This window comes from Schistocerca cancellata, chromosome 3 (assembly GCF_023864275.1).
Source record: "Schistocerca cancellata isolate TAMUIC-IGC-003103 chromosome 3, iqSchCanc2.1, whole genome shotgun sequence".
Classification (NCBI taxonomy): Eukaryota; Metazoa; Arthropoda; class Insecta; order Orthoptera; family Acrididae; genus Schistocerca; species Schistocerca cancellata.
The window spans coordinates 639,113,483-639,134,499 of record NC_064628.1 but is presented as its reverse complement, the minus strand read 5'-3'; the positions used below and the strand labels follow the sequence as shown (position 1 = coordinate 639,134,499).

The 21,017-nt window shown below is 45.1% G+C and overlaps 1 protein-coding gene across 1 annotated transcript; it reads right to left on the bottom strand.

Moving 5' to 3' along the window:
* Positions 1-222: 222 nt before the first annotated feature.
* On the bottom strand, positions 223-20,727 carry LOC126175579 (noggin-like). Its single transcript, XM_049922438.1, has 2 exons — positions 20,602-20,727; positions 223-3,272 (listed from the first exon to the last, which is right to left on the bottom strand). Exons 1-2 carry the CDS (start codon positions 20,617-20,619, stop codon positions 2,718-2,720), a joined length of 573 nt encoding a protein of 190 aa, XP_049778395.1. The 5' UTR covers positions 20,620-20,727; the 3' UTR covers positions 223-2,717.
* Positions 20,728-21,017: the final 290 nt, after the last annotated feature.

Genomic DNA, 21,017 nt, shown 5'->3' with positions numbered 1-21,017 from the left:
CTTTTGTAGTCAGTCTCGGGTAGATAATTCTTATGACTCATGCACGTAACAAAGAAAAAATAACTAACAGGTTCTCAATATCGTACACTGCAAAAAGTTACTCACATGAAATTTACATAAATAATGGAAGTAAATACTTAATACCGTGCATCAAGAAAACAGAGGTAGGATCCGAAGGAAACCCCACAGAATCAAATGAAATTAAGTAAAAAGTATGCTTTTTTAATAAGTTATATTAAGTAGTGTCTTAAACCTTTGGTATGTTACAATTAGTGTACACCACTAAACGTGTCTTGTAAGTTTACATGGACTGGATGTATACGGAGTATCTGTAAGTACATAATAAAACATCAGCACAATGACAGTAACTATGTACAATGTTATATTTATCATTAGGGCGCGAGCTGTATATAATACACATCTTACAACGTACTTAATGACTGTTATTTAGATAAATCTTAAAGGTATTGAGTACTATAACATAATTTGTACATGAAGAAGTAGAACATTGAAACTAAAAAGATACGTTCAAGCTTACTGATTTAAACTATTTACAGTAATTACTAATACAGGAATGTTTTCAATAATTCGATTGGAGAACATTTGCAAATGAAACAGTGTAAACTCACATATCCTCCAGCCGAGGAAACACTAACTGCGAGCATGGTACAGTTTATGTGTGTGTATGTGTGTTTTTCTTTACCAGTCACATACTTCTCTTTCTTTGACGGTCGGCTCATCATCATCATGTGGTAAATACACAAAGTAGCAGTTCTAACACATATTTTCAAAAAGACCGAAGATACTGACGTAATTACACATTATATGTGGAGATAAATTGTGCGCAAACGTAGCCCTTAATAGACAGTTACGTGTAAAAAGTACCTCGACTGAGAATTGTTACATGGAATATCATATAATTGCGAGATGTGATGGTAGCATAGAAAACTATATATCTGTAATGCACGAATTGCTACAAATATCAGTCGAAATGAACGTGGAAGACATTTGTTTTTGCTCCAAGCTCTTGCCGAAGCAACAAAGTGCACTTGGAATTTGAATTGCGTTGTCTTAATGTGCCTCCCTGGCTTGTAAGTTCATTACAGAGACTTTATTGCTCAAAAATCTATATAGCTTAGGTTAACAGAAAAACAATGTTTACTAATTTGCACTTATTATGAAAAACTTTGCGCTACAGTTCCCAGATGCATGTTACAACTTGAGATGATTGTACTTGTGAACTACTCAAACTGAAGACGCACTGCATCCACTAATACAACACAGCCTACATTTAAAGGCTGCTGAATGACTTAATGGTTACCAGAGCTGGTATTGCAGCGTTTAGCAGGCATTTTAGTACTTTAGTTTAAGTAGTCCCATCACTTGAATAATTTTACAAATTACGAGTGTGATTAATGGTTACCGTACAACATTGGAAAGGATGTTAAATGCACCGCAATGTACGCCGACAGGTAGTTTAATACATATCCATGACAGTTCAGAGTGCTACGGCGTGATTAGGTCTAAATCAAGCGGGCAGACTGCGGCAGCAGCGTGTTTGTCATGGGTCAGAGAGTAAATAGTACATAAATTACACAGTAGAAAGTAGTAAAATTAGTCCAGCTGAAGACTCTGGTTTCACTTTGACAGAGCAAGTTTAGAGATTTCCTGGATACACTGCACTCGTCGCTCGGGGGCAGGGCTCACTGTCTTCTTATCTGCAAAGGCGCTGGCCTTCGTCACAGTCCCGAAGGCAGCGAGCGTGTCCCGCTGGAAGACGACTGCACGCCACACACCGTCCAGTGTCAGAAACACCACGCAGCGCAATGTCCTCTATCAATAGTAGCCTCATATTCGCGAAAAGACATCGCACTGTTTGCACCGACTGAGTCACTACTGCTTCTCTGTAACGTAAGCTAGCAGTTGTAGCATTTCACGTGCTACGAGCTCGAGACGTTCGCGTCACTGTGAGAAGGTAATGTTTTTTTTTTTTTTTGAATAAGTTAGTGTACTGAACGTAATACTTACAACGGGACAGGGGCGGGACTATATACAGAGGATCGGGGATATACAGAGGATCGGCGATGAATGAAACACGGCTTTCGGCTTCTCCGTAAAGATGCGGTCTTCCTCATGAGAGAGGTAGGAAGACAGAGACAATGAGAAAGAGAGAGGGGGGCGGAGGGGAGATGCAATATTAAAGGGACTAGTGGTTGGTAATTTACCTCGTATGTTCGAGTGCTTCCTTTCAACGATACGGCGTAATGGATAACCGAAATATGTAATGACCGATTGGATACAAGAATCGACTCGTGGAAGATGTACAGGAGAAGTTTGTGTTATTAGTGTGTTACCAGTAACAGGTAGGCACTCCTGTTAGAAAGCTACGGTACAACAAGTGAGGAGATAACAAGGCAGAGTATCAGGAGGTTATCAGTTCACTGCTGAATTTCCTCGCTCGAGCGAATGAAAACGATTCGATTGTTAAATGCGTGTCGTGGACGAGTATTACAAAGGTAAACACAGAGAATGTCTAAGTCAATTGATCGATAGCATTTGGTACGTAGCTCACAGCCAGTACAAAGCAGAGATGTGGTATGTGGATGCAGCGCAGAGCGCTGTTTTCATCGGAATTTTCTAGGGGAGAGAAACGAACTTGGTGCGGAGCCGTACGTGTGCGAGTGATGTATGGGGTGCGGGACGCGGGAGGGCGGTGCTCAGTCGTGCGCGCTGTCGTTCTTGGGGCAGGCGCAGGTGCAGCTCTCGACGATGAACATGCTGAAGTCCATCCACTGGCAGTGGCGGTCGCTGGGCGCGCGGCCGAGGCAGCGCCAGCTCAGTAGCTTCTTCTCGACCTTGGCGTCGGGGCGGCAGTGCATGCCGGGCGGGATGGAGCAGGAGGCGGCGCCGGCGGCGCAGTGGCCGAGGCGCAGGAAGCGCGGCCAGTAGCGCACGCCCAGGTCGCGCCACTCGTGCTCCACGGGGCACGCGGTGAACGCCCACAGGAAGTGCTGCAGCTTCTTGCGGAACTTGGCCGGGTAGTTGGTGCGTACGCGCGTGCCGTTGGGCAGCTTGAAGTAGCGCAGGTTGAGCTTGTGCAGCGCCTCGGGCATCTCGCCCACGGGCACCAGGCGGCCGTGCTTGTTGCGCCGGAAGGGGAACTCGCCCGGGGCCGCCGCCTCGCCGTGGTGTCTGCCGTGCGCACGGCCCTTGCTCTTGCCGCCCGGGTGCGCCCTGCCTCCGCCCCCGTGGTGGCCGCGGCCGTCCGGCGCCTGCAACAGCACGTCACATTTCATGTCGCCATACCACACGTGCGCTATTTTTTTTTAAATCTTTATTGAATTTCGATTCCACCCAAAGGGGGCGGGCTGGAAGCAGCTTAGTAAGCCGCTCTTCAGCCTACAGACTTTGTTTTAAAAAAGGGGGAGATAATATACAGGGTGTTACAAAAAGGTACGGCCAAACTTTCATGAAACATTGCTCACACACAAAGAAAGAAAATATGTTATGTGGACATGTGTCCGGAAACGCTAACTTTCCATGTTAGAGCTCATTTTAATACTTCTCTTCAAATCACATTAATCGTGGAATCGAAACACACAGCAACAGAACGTACCAGAGTGACTTCAAACACTTTCTTACAGGAAATGTTCAAAATGTCCTCCGTTAGCGAGGATACATGCATCCACCCTCTGTCGCATGGAATCAAAAATGGTTCAAATGGCTCTGAGCACTGTGGGACTTAACATCTGAGGTCATTAGTCCCCTAGAACTTAGAACTACTTAAACCTAACTAACCTAAGGACATCACACACATCCATGCCCGAGGCAGGATTCGAACCTGCGACCGTAGCAGTCGCGCGGTGCCGGACTGAGCGCCTTAACCGCGAGACCACCGCGGCCGGCCGCATGGAAACCCTGATGCGCTGATGCAGCCCTGGAGAGTGGCGTATTGTATCACAGCCGTCCACAATACGAACACGAACAGTCTCTACATTTGGTACCGGGGTTACGTAGACAAATGCCCCCATAAATGAAAGTCAAGAGGGTTTGAAGTCAGGAGAGCGTGGAGGCCATGGAATTGGTCCGCCTCTACCAATCCATCGGTCACCGAATTTGTTGTTGAGAAGCGTACTAACACTTCGACTGAAATGTGCAGGAGCTCCATCGTACATGAACCACATGTTGTGTCGTACTTGTAAAGGCACATGCTCTAGCAGCACAGGTAGAGTATCCCGTATGAAATCATGATAACGTGCTTCATTGAGCGTAGGTGGAAGAACATGGGGCCCAATCAAGACATCACCAACAATGCCTGCCCAAATTTTCACAGAAGATCTGTGTTGATGACGTGATTGCACAATTGCGTGCGGATTCTCGTCACCCCACACATGTTGATTGTGAAAATTTACAATTTGATCACGTTGAAATTAAGCCTCATCCGTAAAGAGAACATTTGCACTGAAATGAGGATTGACACATTGTTGGATGAACCATTCGCAGAAGTGTACCCGTGGAGGCCAATCAGCTGCTGATAGTGCCTGCACATGCTGTACATAGTACGGAAACAACTGGTTCTCCCGTAGCACTCTCCATGCAGTGACGTGGTCAACGTTAGCTTGTACAGCAGCAATTTCTCTGACGCTGACATTGGGTTATCGTCAACTGTACGAAGAATTGCCTCGTCCATTGCAGGTGTCCTCCTCGTTCCAGGTCTTCCCCAGTCGCGAGTCATAGGCTGGAATGTTTCGTGCTCCCTAAGACGCCGATCAATTGCTTGGAACGCCTTCCTGTCGGGACACATTCGTTCTGGAAATCTGTCTCGATACAAACGTACCGCGCTACGGCTATTGCCCCGTGCTAATCCATACATCAAATGGGCATCTGCCAACTCCGCATTTGTAAACATTGCACTGACTGCAAAACCACGTTCGTGATGAACACTAACCTGTTGGTGCTACGTACTGATGTGCTTGATGCTAGTAATGTAGAGCAATGAGTCGCATGTCAACACAAGCACCGAAGTCAACATTAACTTCCTTCAATTGGGCCAACTGACGGTGAATCGAGGAAGTTCAGTACATACTGACGAAACTAAAATGAGCTCTAACATGGAAAGCCAGCCGCGGTGGTCTAGCGGTTCTAGGCGCGCAGTCTGGAACCGCGCGACTGCTACGGTCGCAGGTTCGAATCCTGCCTCGGGCATGGATGTGTATGATGTCCTTAGGTTAGTTAGGTTTAAGTAGTTCTAAGTTCTAGGGGATTGATGACCATGGATGTTAAGTCCCATAGTGCTCAGAGCCATTTGAACCATTTCTAACATGAAAATTAAGCGTTTCCGGACACACGTCCATATAACATCTTTTCTTTATTTTTGTGTGAGGAATGTTTCCTGAACGTTTGGCCGTACCTTTTTTAACACCCTGTATAATAAAAACAGGCGATAAAATCGGAGACTTAAATAAACATAGAACAAAGGGACTATGATGCTAATAAAATAAATATGAAGCAGACAGGTAAAATAATAGACAGACAATTAAAAAACACGGTGACAGACTGGTTTCTGTTCGCAAAAGACATAAAATTCACACCCAGCGATAGCGGGAAAGACGAGATAACACTGATCATTCACTGCAACACTGTACTAAAAGGTTGACAAATATGACATACCACAGCCGAGAGCACGTGGTGGGGGGGGGGGGGGGGGGGAACTGGACAGATGGGAAAATAGAAAAGCGGGGAAGGAGAGGTTGGTTGGTTGGTTGTTTCCGGGAAGGAGACCAGACAGCGAGGTCATCGGTCTCATCGGATTAGGGAAGGACGGGGAAGGAAATCGGCCGTGCCCTTTGAAAGGAACCATCCCGGCATTTGCCTGGAGCGATTTAGGAAAATCACGGAAAACCTAAATCAGGATGGCCGGACGCGGGATTGAACCGTCGTCCTCCCGAATGCGAGTCCAGTGTGTAACCACTGCGCCACCTCGCTTGGTGGGGAAGGAGAGGAAAAGCGAAGGGGGGGAGTAGGGAAAGGAGCCAAAGGAGGATGAGGACCCATAAGAGGGGTTGGGGGGGGGGGATGATGGGCAGAAGCGACAGGGAGTGGGGAAGGCAGAGGAGGGGAATACAAAAGGAATCGGGGGGGGGGGGAGAAGAGAGGTAGAGAGAGGTTAGGTGGGGAGAAACACAGGATGGAAGGGGGGAAGAGGGAGCTCAGGGAAAGGATGGAGGAAAGGAGGGAGGGTGAGGATCATGGTTGATAGGAGGGATAACTGGAGGGAGAGAGGGCATCATCCGGGAGGGGGAGTTGATGGAAGCCACCGTTGGAAAGGAGATGAAGGGTGCAGAGATGGAGGGTAGGGGGGACACAACAGTGAGGGCGTGGCAGGGGACGTGCAATATTTGGGCTACACTACTATACTTAGTACCTCGCAATAAATTTGTGAAGCTTTCAAGCATATGAAAAATGAGAAATCATTGTGTCTGCGGTGGAATATATATAGAGTTAACGAAGGCAACTCCTATGGTTGTGTACAGGGTGGTCCATTGGTAGTGACTGGGCCAAATATCTCACGAAATAAGCATCAGAAAAAACTACAAAGAACGAAACTCGTCTAGCTTGAAGGGGGATACCAGATGGAGCTGTGGTTGGCCCGCTAGATGGCGCTGCCATAGGTCAAATGGATATCAACTGCGTTTTTTTAAAATAGGAACCCCCATTTTTTACCACATATTCGTGTTGTACGTAAAGAAATTGAATGTTTTAGTTGGACCACTTTTTTCGCTTTGTGATAGATGCCGCTGTAATAGTCGCAAACGTATAAATGCGTGGTATCACGCAACATGCCGACAGTGCGGACGGTATTTGCTTCGTGATACATTACCCGTGCTAAAATGGACCGTTTACCAATTGCGAAAAAGGTCGATATCCCGTTGATATATGGCTATTGCGATGAAAATGCCCAACGGGCGTGTGCTATGTATGCTGCTCGGTATCCCGGACGACATCATCCAAGTGTCCGGACCGTTCGCCGGATAGTTACGTTATTTAAGGAAACAGGAAGTGTTCAGCCACATGTGAAACGTGAACCACCACCGGCAACAATTCATGATGCCCAAGTAGGTGTTTTAGCTGCTGTCGCAGCTAATCCGCACATCAGTAGCAGACAAATTGCGCAAGAATCGGGATTCTCAAAAACTCGGTGTTGAGAATGCTACATCAACATCGATTGCACCCGTACCATATTTCTATGCACCAGAAATTGTATGGCGACGACTTTGAACGTCGTGTACAGTTCTGCCACTGAGCACAAGAGAAATTACGGGACGATGGCAGATTTTTTGCACGCGTTCTATTTAGCGACGAAGCGTCATTCACCAACAGCGGTAACGTAAACTGGCATAAATGCACTAATGGGCAACGGAAAATCCACGATGGCTGCTACAAGTGGAACATCAGCGACCTTGGCGGGTCAATATATGGTGTGGCGTTATGGGACGAAGGATAATTGGCCCCCATTTTGTCTATGGCAATCTAAATGGTGTAATGTATGCTGATTTCCTACATAATGTTCTACCGATGTTACTACAAGATGTTTCACTGCATGACAGAATGGCGATGTACTTCCAACATGATGGATGTCCGGCACATAGCTCGCGTGCGGTTGAAGCGGTATTGAATAGCGTATTTCATGACAGGTGGATTAGTCGTCGAAGCACCATATCATGGCCCGCACGTTCACCGTATCTGACGTCCACGGATTTCTTTCTGTGAGAAAAGTTGAAGGATATTTGCTATGGTGATCCACCGACAACGGCTGACAACATGCGTCAGCGCATTGTCAATGCATGTGCGAACATTACGGAAGGCGAACTACTCGCTGTTGAGAGCAATGTCGTTACACGTATTGACAAATGCATTGAGGTTGACGGACATCATTTTGGACATTTATTGCATTAATGTGGTATTTACAGGCAATCACGCTGTAACAGCATGCGTTCTCAGAAATGATATGTTCACAAAGGTACATGTATCACATTGGAACAACCGAAATAAAATGTTCAATCGTACCTACGTTCTGTATTTTAATTTAAAACACCTACCTGCTACCAACTGTTCGTCTAAAATTGTGAGCCATATGTTTGTGACTATTACAGTGCCATCTATCACAAAGCGAAAAAAGTGGTCCAACTGAAACATTCATATTTCTTTGCGTACTACACGAAAATGTAATAAAAATGGGGTTTCGTATTTTAAAAAATCGCAGTTGATATCCGTTTGACCTATGGTAGCGCTATCTAGCTGGCAAACCATAGCGCCCTCTGGTTTCCCCCTTCAACCTAGACAGGTTTCGTTCTTTGTAGTTTTTTCGTTTGACTCTTATTTCGTGAGACATTTGGCCTGGTCACGATCAATGGACCACCCTGTATATCTTGGCCCAATATGCTGGGTGATATTTTTCATCCTCCACAAACTCTAGGGATTGTTCGTTTGGTCGACCACTGTGGCCGAGCGGTTCTAGGCGCTTCAGCCCGGAATCGAGCTGCTGTTACGGTCGCAGGTTCGAATCCTGCATCGGGCAGGGATTTGTGTGATGTCCTTAGGTTAGTTAGGTTTAAGTAGTTTTAAGTCTAGGGGACTGATAAGCTCAGATGTTAAGTCCCATAGTTCTAAGATCCATTTGAACCATTTGATTGATTGTTAAGAGGATACGGTACAAAAAAAATTATAATGAACTTATATCCGGAAAAGCACTGTTTCCTTGCTAGAGACCATTTATCCAATCATACATTGTTAAAGAGACTGGGGTCTAATACGTGCTGTACCATGCTACCACTGCTACAGTATGTGGTGAAAATGATTATCACGCGCATCAACGCATGCGAGTACGCTACGTGACATGTTCTGTCTCGCACGTTCTCCTCGGTCAGGCTGAATCCGAACAGTATCGAAGGCAGCATGAATATGCTGCTCCAGTGTCTCCACATCTGGAATGGGCTCTGCATGCACGTTACTTTTAAGATGGCCCCATAACCAGAAATCGCAAGGGTTGAGATCCGGTGATCGTTCAGGCCTTGAAACTGAACCCCTTCGACCTATCCACTGACCACGAAAGACAAGATTGAGATTTGTCCGGACGTGGGCTGGAGCGCCATCATGTAGCACCCACATGACCCTTCGAATAATCAATGGCACTTCTTACAGTAATTGAGACAAAGTCACCCGCAAGAAACGCCGATAGTTCCGGCCTGTTAGGCGACGTGGAAGGAGGACTGGTCCCAAAATACGGTCGCCAATTATCCCGACCCTCAAATTCCGGCTGCACTGATGTTGATGATTCGCTGTTACCATACCTTGAAGGTGCTGCATACTGTCGCACAGATGACTGTTATGAAACTGCAAGGTACCACACCGCGTACAGGTGGCCTCATCTGTGAATAGGATAGATGACAGAAATCCCGGTATCGTGGTTGCCTGGTGAAGAAACCAGTGTCAAAACTGCTCCCGGTGTGGAAAGTCTGTCGTTAATGAGCCTGCACACGCTGGAAGGTGGTAGTAACATTGTCGTGGAGAATGTCCCACACGGTCGTCTGGCTTACCCTGTACTGGCGGGCCAACTGCCTGGTACTGTCACGGATTTCCCCTTCCACAGCCATAACCCCATTTTCCTCCAAGCCAGTGTCCCAACATTTCGGGTACGTTTTTCATGATTTCCTGCATTCTGAAACAATCTTGTCTCACACAAAAGGCGAAACGCTGTTGCAAACATTGAATGCTGTGGTTTCTTTTCGGCGGGGACAGTTGTCCTGATGTAACCTTGCTGTCCGCCGCCCGTTGCCATTTGCGTTTCCGTAAGCGAGCACCATGTCGGCAAGCTCTCGATTTGAATACGGAACCATTGTATGCAACGCTGTGTCACATCCACTGCTAGGCGAAGCAGCAACAGAAGTGGTTAGCACACGACATTACCAATTACTATGGAAGGAGATGACGGTAGAGCATGACGTATGAGGAACAGTACTGCCCTCTATGAGAAAACCACGCGTACTGCAACTGTGGCTGCATGGTACAGCACGTATTAGACCGCAGTCTCTGTAACAATGTATGACTGAATAACTCATCTCTAGCATGGGAACTATGCACTTCCGGACATAGACTCATTAGACCTTTCTTCTTCCGTATCCTCTCATCGAAAAATCCCTACAGTTTGTACACGGAGGAAAAGTCACCCTGTATAGCGGAGAAACCCAGCGTTGCCCTGGTATTTTTTTTATATCTGTGCGCCCAAGCCCGTACCATGCAGCGCCCGGCTTTGTGCTTAACGTTTATTACGTCATATCTCTTGAATGACTTGGTTTACAATGACATAATTTTTAGGTACCTTCAGCGGCACATGTGGATACTGTCTGCGAAATTTATTACTAGTAGAGTTATAGCAAAGATGTAATAAATTTAAACGTAAGCCACAATGCGTAAGTTTTTCACGCTTGTCACTGCTTAAGACGCCGTATCTCCTGAACTATGTGTCATACGATGATAACATTTTGCGGTTCAGTTAGATTTAAAGTTGTATGTGCATACTTTCCGTATAATGTGTAACGAACTCATTTGGTAGCAAAGAAGTAATAAATTATAGCGTCATGGATCATATGGTACCTTTACTGCATGAATGGCGGAAAAGTAGTAAGCAATAAACATTTTGGCTTTCATTACTTTCTAGGGGTTTTTAGCAGTGTAGGTCTTCCTTATCAATCCTGCTTTGTAGGGCAGCCTACACTTCAGGGGCAAAAACGGTTTTCAAATCCCTGACGTGTAGGCTACCATGCATGATGGGTGTGTCATTGGAGTTGTATCAGCTGGCATTATCGATCTGTTGTGCAAGGGGCTACATGTCTGCATAAGTACAATTGAGCAGAGAGGGAGGGAGAGATAGATAGTGACAGAGGGGGGAGAGGATGATGTTGACAGAGAAAGGGGAGATTGAGTAGAGGGACAGAGAGAGTGTGTGAAGGAGGTTGATATAGACAGAGAAGGAAGGTAGATAAGATGGACAGAGAAAAGGGTAAGGTACAGAAAGGGGAGAGGAGAAAGTAGACAGGGAGACAGGAAGGAGGGGTGGTGTAGGAGGCAGGGGGAGGTATATATGGGTACTAGGCAAGTTGAAAAGAAAGAGAGGACAGGAAGAAATGAGTAGAGAGACAAGGAATGGATATGGTTATGTGGAGGAGGAGGAAGACATGGTCAGAGAGAAGGAGAGACAGTGACAGTGGGGAAGGGGGAGGTGGAAAGGTAGAGGGGGAGGATGAGATGTTCAAAGATATTGGGGGGGGGGAGAGGTAGACAAAAAGAGGGCAAAGGGGGACATGTGTGCAACGATGCATATGTCAACCACATACGTGAGAGAAGCTGCAGGGAAAAGACTAGTTATATAACAAGTGCTTCAAAGAGGACCAGGTACTCAGAGAATGGAAAAATATTGTTATTACTTCATCTAAAAGAGGGGCAATAAGCAGGACTGCCGAAATTACTGTAGCGCTAGGACGACTATATGGGAGAATCTTAAAAGAAAGAATAGAGATGAAGGTTACAATAGCTGAAGAATAGGATGGTTTTACATCAGAGCGCTCATGTATTGATGAAATATTCACATTACAGAATCCTGACAGAGAAGACAATTGCCAGAGGGGTAGAGAACGATTCAGCCTTCGTGGATTTGCAGGAGGTTTGTAATATGTTACCATAAAACAATTTGTGGACAAGTATGAAAAATAGTAGCGTGTCAGCTACTTACATCAAAACACGATCATCACTGAATTAGTGCATTTCAGAAAATTAACTTAGAATTAAAATGTTAACATACCGCAGGACGTTAAATAATAGAAGCTAAATTAAACTTGCAGTGAAAAACTTTGGAAAATAGATTCAACTTATTAGTAAGCAGCTTAACTGTAGTTGTGTATACATTCACTGTAATTACTTTTGCAGTCGAATTTCATACAAAATACATACATACATATATATATATATATATATATATATATATATATATATATATATATATATATATTCAGTCAAGTTACTGGAATGAGACATAAATCGTAGATATATCCTGAGTATGTAGTGTTTACTGTTTCGCGATTTAACTTTGACACAAATAACGACAGCAATTAAACATGAACTCCACCTGCTGACACGTAATTTTTATTATTATAATTCAGTATTCTATATTTATACCTGATCCAGGATGAACCAGGTTTGTGCTCTGTACGAAGTGATGTTTTCAACACCTAAACGATAATCTCCCGTTTGGTCCTTTTTGTTAGCTCGTTATTCCAAAGGACCCAGTTCAGCTGACATACGAGCCTCTTGGCTTGCCCTACTTTATCGTTTATGTCATCTGCAACTTTTGCGTTTAATGATATCGTAACCCCAGATACTCACAAGTCGTACATCCCTGAGCTTACTGGCTCCAAACTCCAGGTCCCCTATTGGTATTGTCGCCAACCTTCAGATAATCGGTTTTTATCAAGCTAAAGTCAACAAGGATCGGATGCGAGTGTTATACCTTGACAAAGACAGTCGGTTTGCATTTTACGCTTCCATGTACCGGTTTTTACTTCAGTTAAAACTTCCGGCCTCCAGCCGTGGTCGATGTATACAGGTATTCACTGACTTTGGATCCCTATCGGCGGGGTATATCTTCAGAGATAAATCGGAAACTGCATCAAAACCTTAAGAGGAGCCTAATTTATTGAGCTGCGTAGCGGGCACCACAATTCTTCGCGTGATTATCTCGGGCCGATGGCTTCGTTCTCGATTAAAGGTAATCAAACGGTACATTGTTGACACAAAGTCAGCATTCAAACTGTATTTTATTTTATACATTCATTTCTGTTGAAATTATCATTGTGTTTTCCTCGCTTTTAGTAACAGGGCTACTGATCCTAATGGGGAAATTTTTCCCAACAGTGGGGCTGAAGAGATTTTTAAACCCGCCAGGAAAATAAAGAACGCCTGAAGACTGCAAAGGATGTAAGTCATCCACTAGCAACAGCTGACGTTTATAAACGTGCGTGTAGTTGTGACCAAGTGTACATTGGAACCCTTAGAACAAATTATTTGGATTCAGGACCACAAAAAGAAGTGGTAGTACTCAATTAGCTGCACTTAAGTGGAACTGTCGCTTTGAATAAACCGATAAATCGTCCGTAGTGGAATTTGCTTTTCAAAACGGAGGCAATGAAATATAATAAATAAATATAATAACTTGTAGCCAATACAACGCTCTATCGTTCGACCTTGTACAGAGGAGCGACAGAAATTTACAAACACCGTGACAATTTTAACAGAAACGGAGGAGCTAAATAAAATGAAATACGGATGCTGATCTTGCTCTAACAGAGTAACAATCGATTACCTTTAACTGAAGTAAGTGCTGGGAATTAAAACCGACAGTGCATTATTAAAGTTTATACTGTTTTATTATTATGACGTGTGGGTCCAACTGGCCCGCGCAATTTAAAACAAAAGACATTTTCAGAGCTTTGTTTTAGCTTTTCCTAGTGTCTATATTACTATCATTTCCTCAGAATGAGCTATTCCCCATTCGGTCAGACCTGGTTACTCCGGACTTCTTGTGTTTCTGTACAGTTCAAATGTCTAGTTCTAAATTTTCTACCTACAATTTTTCCATCTGGTCCATCAAGTTGTATTACCCCTACCTCCTTTAGATTTCTTTTCACTGCACCGATTTACTATATCAATTCTATTTTAATTTTTCGGCGTATTTAGCAGAATTCCACAACCGTTCTAGTTGGTTCCCCTCTTTTAATGTGCCCACAAAGTCTTAGCCCGCGTTTTTCTCATTCCGACTAAATGTTTGTATACTTGTCATCTCTTTATTCGCTCATAGTCATTTGACCTTTGGAGAAAAGAGAACCACTTGCATGAATATCAAGAGCTCAGATGAAAAACCAATTCTAACCAAAGAAGCGAAAGCAGAAAGTTGGAAGGAATATACATAGGGTCTTTATAAGGGCGATACACTCGAGGGCAATATTATGGAAACGGAAGCTGACGTAGGTGAAGATGAAATAGGAGATATGATACTGCGTGAAGAATTTGACAGAGCACTGAAAGATCTAAGTCGAAACAAGGCCCCGGGTGTACACAACATTCCATTAGAACTACTGATAGCCTTGGGAGAGCCATCCCTGACAAAACTCTACCATCTGGTTGAGCAAGTTGTATGAGACAGGCGAAATACAGTCGAACTTCAAGAAGAATGTAATAATTCCAATCATAAAGAAAACATTTGCTGACATGTGTGAAAACGACCGAACTATCCGTTTAAGAAGTCACGCCTGCAAAATACTGACACGTATTCTTTGCAGACGAATGGAAAAGAAGTCGACCTAGGGGAAGATCAGTTTGAAACACGTGAGGTAATACTGACCCTACGACTTATCTCAGAAGATAGATTAAGGAAAGGCAAACCTATGTTTCTAGCCTTTGTAGACTCAGAGAAAGCTTTTGACAATGTTGACTGGAATACTCTCTTTCACATTATGAAGGTGGCAGGAGTCAAATACAGGGACCGAAATGCTATTTACAATTTGTACAGATTCCAGAAGGCAGTTATAAGAATCGAGGGGAATGAAAAGGAAGCAGTGGTTTGGAGGGAAGTGAGACAGTGTTGTAGCCTGTCTCCGATGTTAATTAATCTATATATTGAGCAAGCAGTGAAGGAAACAAAAGAAAAATTTGGAGTCGGAATTAAAATCCTTGGAGAAGAAATAAAAACTTTGAGGTTTGCCCTTTGACGTTGTAATTCTGTCAGAGGCAGCAAAGGACCTGGAAGAGCAGTTGAACGGAATGGACGGTGTCTTGATAGGAGGATATAAGATGAACATCAACAAAACCAAAACGAGGATAATGGAATGTAGCCGAATTAAGTGGGGTGATGTTGAGGGAATTAGATTAGGACATGAGATACTTAAAGTAGTAGACGAGTTTTGCTGTTTAGGGAGCAAAATAACTGATGATGGTCGAAATAGAGAGGATATAAAATGTAGGCTGGCAATGGCAAGATAAGCATTTCGGAAGAAGAGAATTTCTTAACATCGAGTATAGATTTAAGTATCAGGAAGTCTTTTCTAAAAATATTTGTATGGAGCGTAGCCATATATGGATGTGAAACATGGACGATAAATAGGTTAGACAAGAAGAGAATAGAAGCTTTAGAAATGTGGTACTACAGAAGAATGTTGAAGATGAGACGGGTAGATCACGTAAATAATGAGGATGTACTGAATAGAATTTCGGAGAAGAGTAATTTGATACACAAGTTGACTAGAAGAAGGGATCGGTTGGTAGGACATGTTCTGAGGCATCAAGGGATCACCAAGTTAGTATTTGCGGGCAGCCTGGATGGTAAAAATCGTAGATGGAGACCAAGAAATGAATGCACTAAGCAAATTCAGAAGGAAGTAGGGTTGGAGATGAAGAAGCTTGCACAAGATAGAGTAGCATGGAGAGCTGCATCAAACCAGTCTCTGGACTGAAGGCCACAACAACAACAACAACAACAACAGTCCTTATGTATCGTCTTCAGTATAATTTAGACCTAAAATTTTCTCTCTCTTTTCTTGATTTCTTCAATGTACCTCTTTCTATTTAAAACGAGTATTTCATCCCCCAAAACACACTAGTGTCTCAGTTTTGTGTATTTTGAGATGCATTCTTTGTTTTACATGTATTTTTGAGTCTGAAGATTGTTTTCATTTTGTGACTTCGTAATCAATCATTTATAGGCCAGGTTCCTACACAGTTTCCCATAAATATTGTAACTCAGAAAGTGTCTCGACTTTTCTGTATATGTTGTTGTTGTTGTCTTCAGTCCTGAGACTGGTTTGATGCAGCCCTCCATGCTACTCTATCCTGTGCAAGCTTCTTCATCTCCCAGTACTTACTGCAACCTACATCCTGCTGAATCTACTTAGTGTATTCATCTCTTGGTCTCCCTCTACGATTTTTACCCTCCACGCTGCCCTCCAATGGTAAATTTTTGATCCCTTGATGCCTCAGAACATGTCTACCAACCGGTCCCATCTTCTTGTCAAGTTGTGCCACAAACTCCTCTTCTCCCCAATTCTATTCAATACTTCCTCATTAGTTATGTGATCAACCCATCTAATCTTCAGCATTCTTCTGTGTCACCAAATTTCGAAAGCTTCTATTCTCTTCTTGTCCAAACTATTTATCGTCCATGTTTCACTTCCATACATGGCTACACTCCATACAAATACTTTCATAAACGACTTCCTGACACTTAAATCTATACTCGATGTTAGCAAATTTCCCTTCTTCAGAAACGCTTTCCTTGCCATTGCCAGTCTACATTTTATATCCTCTCTACTTCGACCATCATCAGTTATTTTGCTCCCCAAATAGCAAAACTCCTTTACTACTTTAAGTGTCTCATTTCCTAATCTAATTCCCTCAGCATCACCCGACTTAATTCGACTACATTCCATTATCCTCGTTTTGCTTTTGTTGATGTTCATCTGATATCCTCCCTTCAAGACACTGTCCATTCCGTTCAACTTTCTGTATATATGTCTTAGAATTTGTAAGGCCAGGTTATTGCTACACATGCACTTTTCTTTTGCTGATGTTTGAAACCCTACTGTTTCTGCAGTTTCTTTGCAGATTTCTAATAATTTTTGTGCTATTTGAATGTTTTGCCACACTCTTCTCGATAAACAAAGGTGAAGCACGCAAAGGGAGTGAGGGAACAAAATGAAACTTCACAGGTTGAGATGGTATCCGATACTATTTTGCGATTACAAAAATGAATCAAATTTACAAAGAACTTCGCTGTTATGAGCTCACCTATCTGTATGACGTAGCATCCCTCTGACCTGGAAGCATGCACTGAACCGGTTGGGAAAGGTATCACAATGCCACTGTATCTTGTCCTCAGGCAAGCTGGCTAATAACTTTTCTATCTGGCCCTTCATATCCTGGATACTGGCACTGAGACGGATTTGACACGAGCTGGTCCCATCTTGCATCAGGGACCGATTTGGGGCTTTTGCTGGCCAACATCAATCAGACAGTGTATAGAGACATGTGCCATGTGTGGACGAGCATTTTCTTGTTGAAAATGGCATGATGAGACTATCGCATGAGCAGTAACACATGAGGACACAGGATGTATGAGATGTACCGCTGTGGTGTTAGTATTCCGTAAAGCACTATCAGCTGTCACCTGAAAGCTACCCAAGGCATGACATCAGGAGTAATGCGGCTGTGGCTCTCCAAAACTTGGGAAAATGGAATGGGCCCACAGGTCACCCCAATATTTGCCGACGTTGGTCCAACACTCTGTGATGTTCTTCATCAGCGGTCGATGCTTCCACCACACGGCACCGCTGCAAACGCACTCGTCAACGCTGTGATTAACTGTAGTCGATGCCTGGGATCGTGATTTCGTGGTCTGGTACGGGATGGTATAGAGTGCTGGAGAGACTCCATTACTTGTTCTCCGGCGCCAGATGCGGATGCAAAGAGGTGTGATAGTGCACAATACGGGGAACCTTCCTTGGGGTGGTCAGACGTGGTCGACTGGAATCCTGACGACATTTATAACAGCCGTCACTTTCCCATGTATGAGATTTTCACTGTGCAGCGGAGTGTGTGCTGATATGAAACTTCCTGGCAGATTAAAACTGTGTGCCGGACCGAGACTCGAACTCGGGTTACACAGGTCCAGAGTTCGAGTCTCGGTCGGGCACACAGTTTTAATCTGCCAGGAAGTTTCATATCAGCGCACACTCCGCTGCAGAGTGAAAAATCTCATTCTAGGAATATCCCCCCAGGCTGTGGCTAAGCCATGTCTCCGCAATATCCTTTCTTTCAGGAGTGCTAGTTCTGCAAGGTTCGCAGGAGAGCTTCCGTGAAGTTTGGAAGGTAGGAGACGAGTTACTGGCAGAAGTAAAGCTGTGAAGATGGGGCGAGTTTCGTGTTTAGGTAGCTCAGATGTTAGAGCACTTCCCCGCGAAGGGCAACGGTCGCGAGTTCCAGTCTCGGTCGGGCACACAGTTTTAATCTGGTAGGAAGTTTCACTTTCCCATGTAATCCAACAATCGGTCACTGTCACTTCTGAATGTCCCACGAATCTCGATACTTAACAATTCGACCAGTCGACTAAATGGAAACTCATAATGAGTCCCCTTTCAAACTCTGTCAGGTGCTGATAACACTGTCTTATACGAGTACGTGGCATCACTGTGTACCTCACATTGGCCACTCAATATCGACGTTGTTCACGCTCTTTGTATACATCCCATCGCGTCCAGTACCGAAACTGAAGACGAACAGCGCTAATCCCATCTGTCGGCTGTTATAGCTGTTACAGGGAATTGTGACCCTAAAGTATTTACATACCTGCCGAGGGCGTGAGTGAATACGAAGTTACACAGACATCCGACCATATATTATCGGTGCTTCACTTTTTTGTCAGACCCTGTAGAGTCGTCAAGGCATCCGCAAAAGTTAACCAGTCTGCCCCAATGTTGGTTCCCACTAATATTAGTGGTCCGTATACTATCAATGTGTACAAAAAAGCCGTAAGAGAAAATTTCGTCGTGTCCTGGGACCTTCCCATTGTAACGAGTCGCTGCTTAAGGCAGGTAGAGGTTGGGAATTTTTTTTTCACTAGCTGGTTATTTTTTATGACCCACCGTCTAATTTCTTATGGTGGGTCGTATGTTGCCACTTAGCCGCTGTGACTGGGTCCGGGGTGCGGTGTGACTGAAAGTAACACCACACCGGCTCCCGTCCCCACTCACACCGTTGCCCGTGTCTCGCCACGTGGAGGCGGGCTCTATCTGTTTACATCCATTTGATATCTTTTTTGTGCAGCATTAGAAAAACTTATAAGTAATACCAAATCAAGTGAGATATTAATAAACAAAACGGAATTAAATATTTAGAAAGAAGGGAGGAAGAGAATTGAATAGAGAAGAGAGAGGTATAATATTGCCCGTCACCTGGTTGTGGGCGGCGGCCCGGGTCTTGGAATGACCCTCAAGACGCTGGCCATCGCTCACCATGCCTTTAACATCTACCATCCTAAAAACTAACTTAACTAGAAGAGATTAGGGTACGTTAAAGCTAGAAACTAAAACAAAGACCTCCATGTCCAGCCTGCTAAACTATTTACGATATACAAAGAGAGGTAACTGATTTTGTGCTTGGCTCAAAGTTGCTAATGAAAGGGTTCTTGTGGTAATAGTAATAAAGGTAATGACGCTAACGGTTTGTGTTGAGCCTACAAGGCTCCTAGTAGAGTACATCAGGCCCAAGCTTCTCCCGACCCCGCCGACAACACGACCTGAACGGTGGTTTTCCCCGGTCTACCACAGGTATCCGCCGGATTGGGCTCAGAAGAGAGGAACCACAATCAAGATCCTTCCATCCAGGCCTTGCGCCGCCTCTTACCAGAAGGCGTAGGTCCCTTCAAGAGGTACCTAGCTTTAAGCTCTTATTAGACATGGAGGTACTGTTAACTATTTACATATAAGGTGCAATCTGTTTTTAGGATTGTGTGAGACTTGTGCACCTCTTGTCGGTTGTTCCAGACTGTTCTGTGCAGTGGACTTGGTTGACACTGTGGATCATCCACGCTGGTCGCTTCAATATCTGCGTTGGTGCCCTGGTCTGTATCTGTTTCTTCTTCATCACTCGTGGTGCTAATCATATCTGTGTCCCCCTGCGCATCATGATGTCTGTTTGGACCGACTTGCCTTCGGTAGGGTCTGTTGCGCAAGTATTCTATTTGTTGGATCTTCGAGATTTCGTCAATTAGTTTGTTGAGTTCAGTCCACCTTTCCGGGTTGCGTGTTATGGCATGTAGTTCGTTCTGCGTGTTCAGGCGATTTATGTGTACTGTGTGTCTTGTGTTCGTGCGTTGTCCGCAGAAGAAGACAGTATGTTCAGGGGAACCTTCTTCCCCGCATGTGCATCTATTAGTCTGCTGCAGACTCACGTGGCACAGGTGCGTGGGATAAGGGCCATGTCCTGTGATGAAATGTACCATACCCCGGCTGGGATCGATGTGTTTTAGTTTTATTCTTTCCCAGATGTCAGGGAAGAAGTTGTATACACGGCGGCCCTTATCGCTGTTGGCCCACTCGCTCTGCCAGGTATCCACCCGCCATGCTCTGAGCCGGCGTGTTGTCTCAATCGGTACACCAGTGATCTGCCGAACCTGGTCTATTCTCCCCATCCTAAGCCAGTACATTGCTGCGCGGTACCTGATGGTATTATTTATGGTGAAGATTCCCATGACAAGACATAGTGCGTCATTTGATGTTGTGTTGAATGCCCCTGTTAGTCGAAGTAGAACACTTCTTTGACCTCGACGTACAATGGTTCTGTTCATTCAGAGATTTAATCTTAGGGCCCACGTACCTGCGGCAAAGCATAGTGCTGACTCGAAGAGAGCGCAACGGTGTGTTCGTGTGACTGACAGGGGTTGACAGGTGGGGTATGGGGTATCAGGTGGAGCTGGAGTCATAGTGCGTTTGCGGTACTCACGACGGGCGTGATGCTCATGCAGGAGGGGTCGAAGTGCACGCCGAGGCGGGCCCGCAGCGCCGTCTCGTTGAGGTCCTGCGGCCTGGGGTCCAGGCTGGCGTCCCGCGGCTCCTCGGGCAGCGGGTACTCGTCGCCCGGCGGCGACGGCTTCAGGCCCGCGTCCTCCGGCGACAGCCCGCGCCGCGACACGCGGCCCGCCGCCGCCCCCGCGCCAGCGCCAACGCCGGCCGTCCGGTTGTGGTCGTAGCCGTAGGCCTCCGCCTCCAGTCGCCGGTCGTGCGGGTGCGCCCGCGCGTGGGCGTGCAGGTGCGCATCCGCCGCCGCCGTCGCCAGCACCAGCCAAAGGCACCACGTCCACAGCAGCTCCATCTGCACACATACCGCACCGGAGGTTAGTAACCAGCTCCTTACAAACA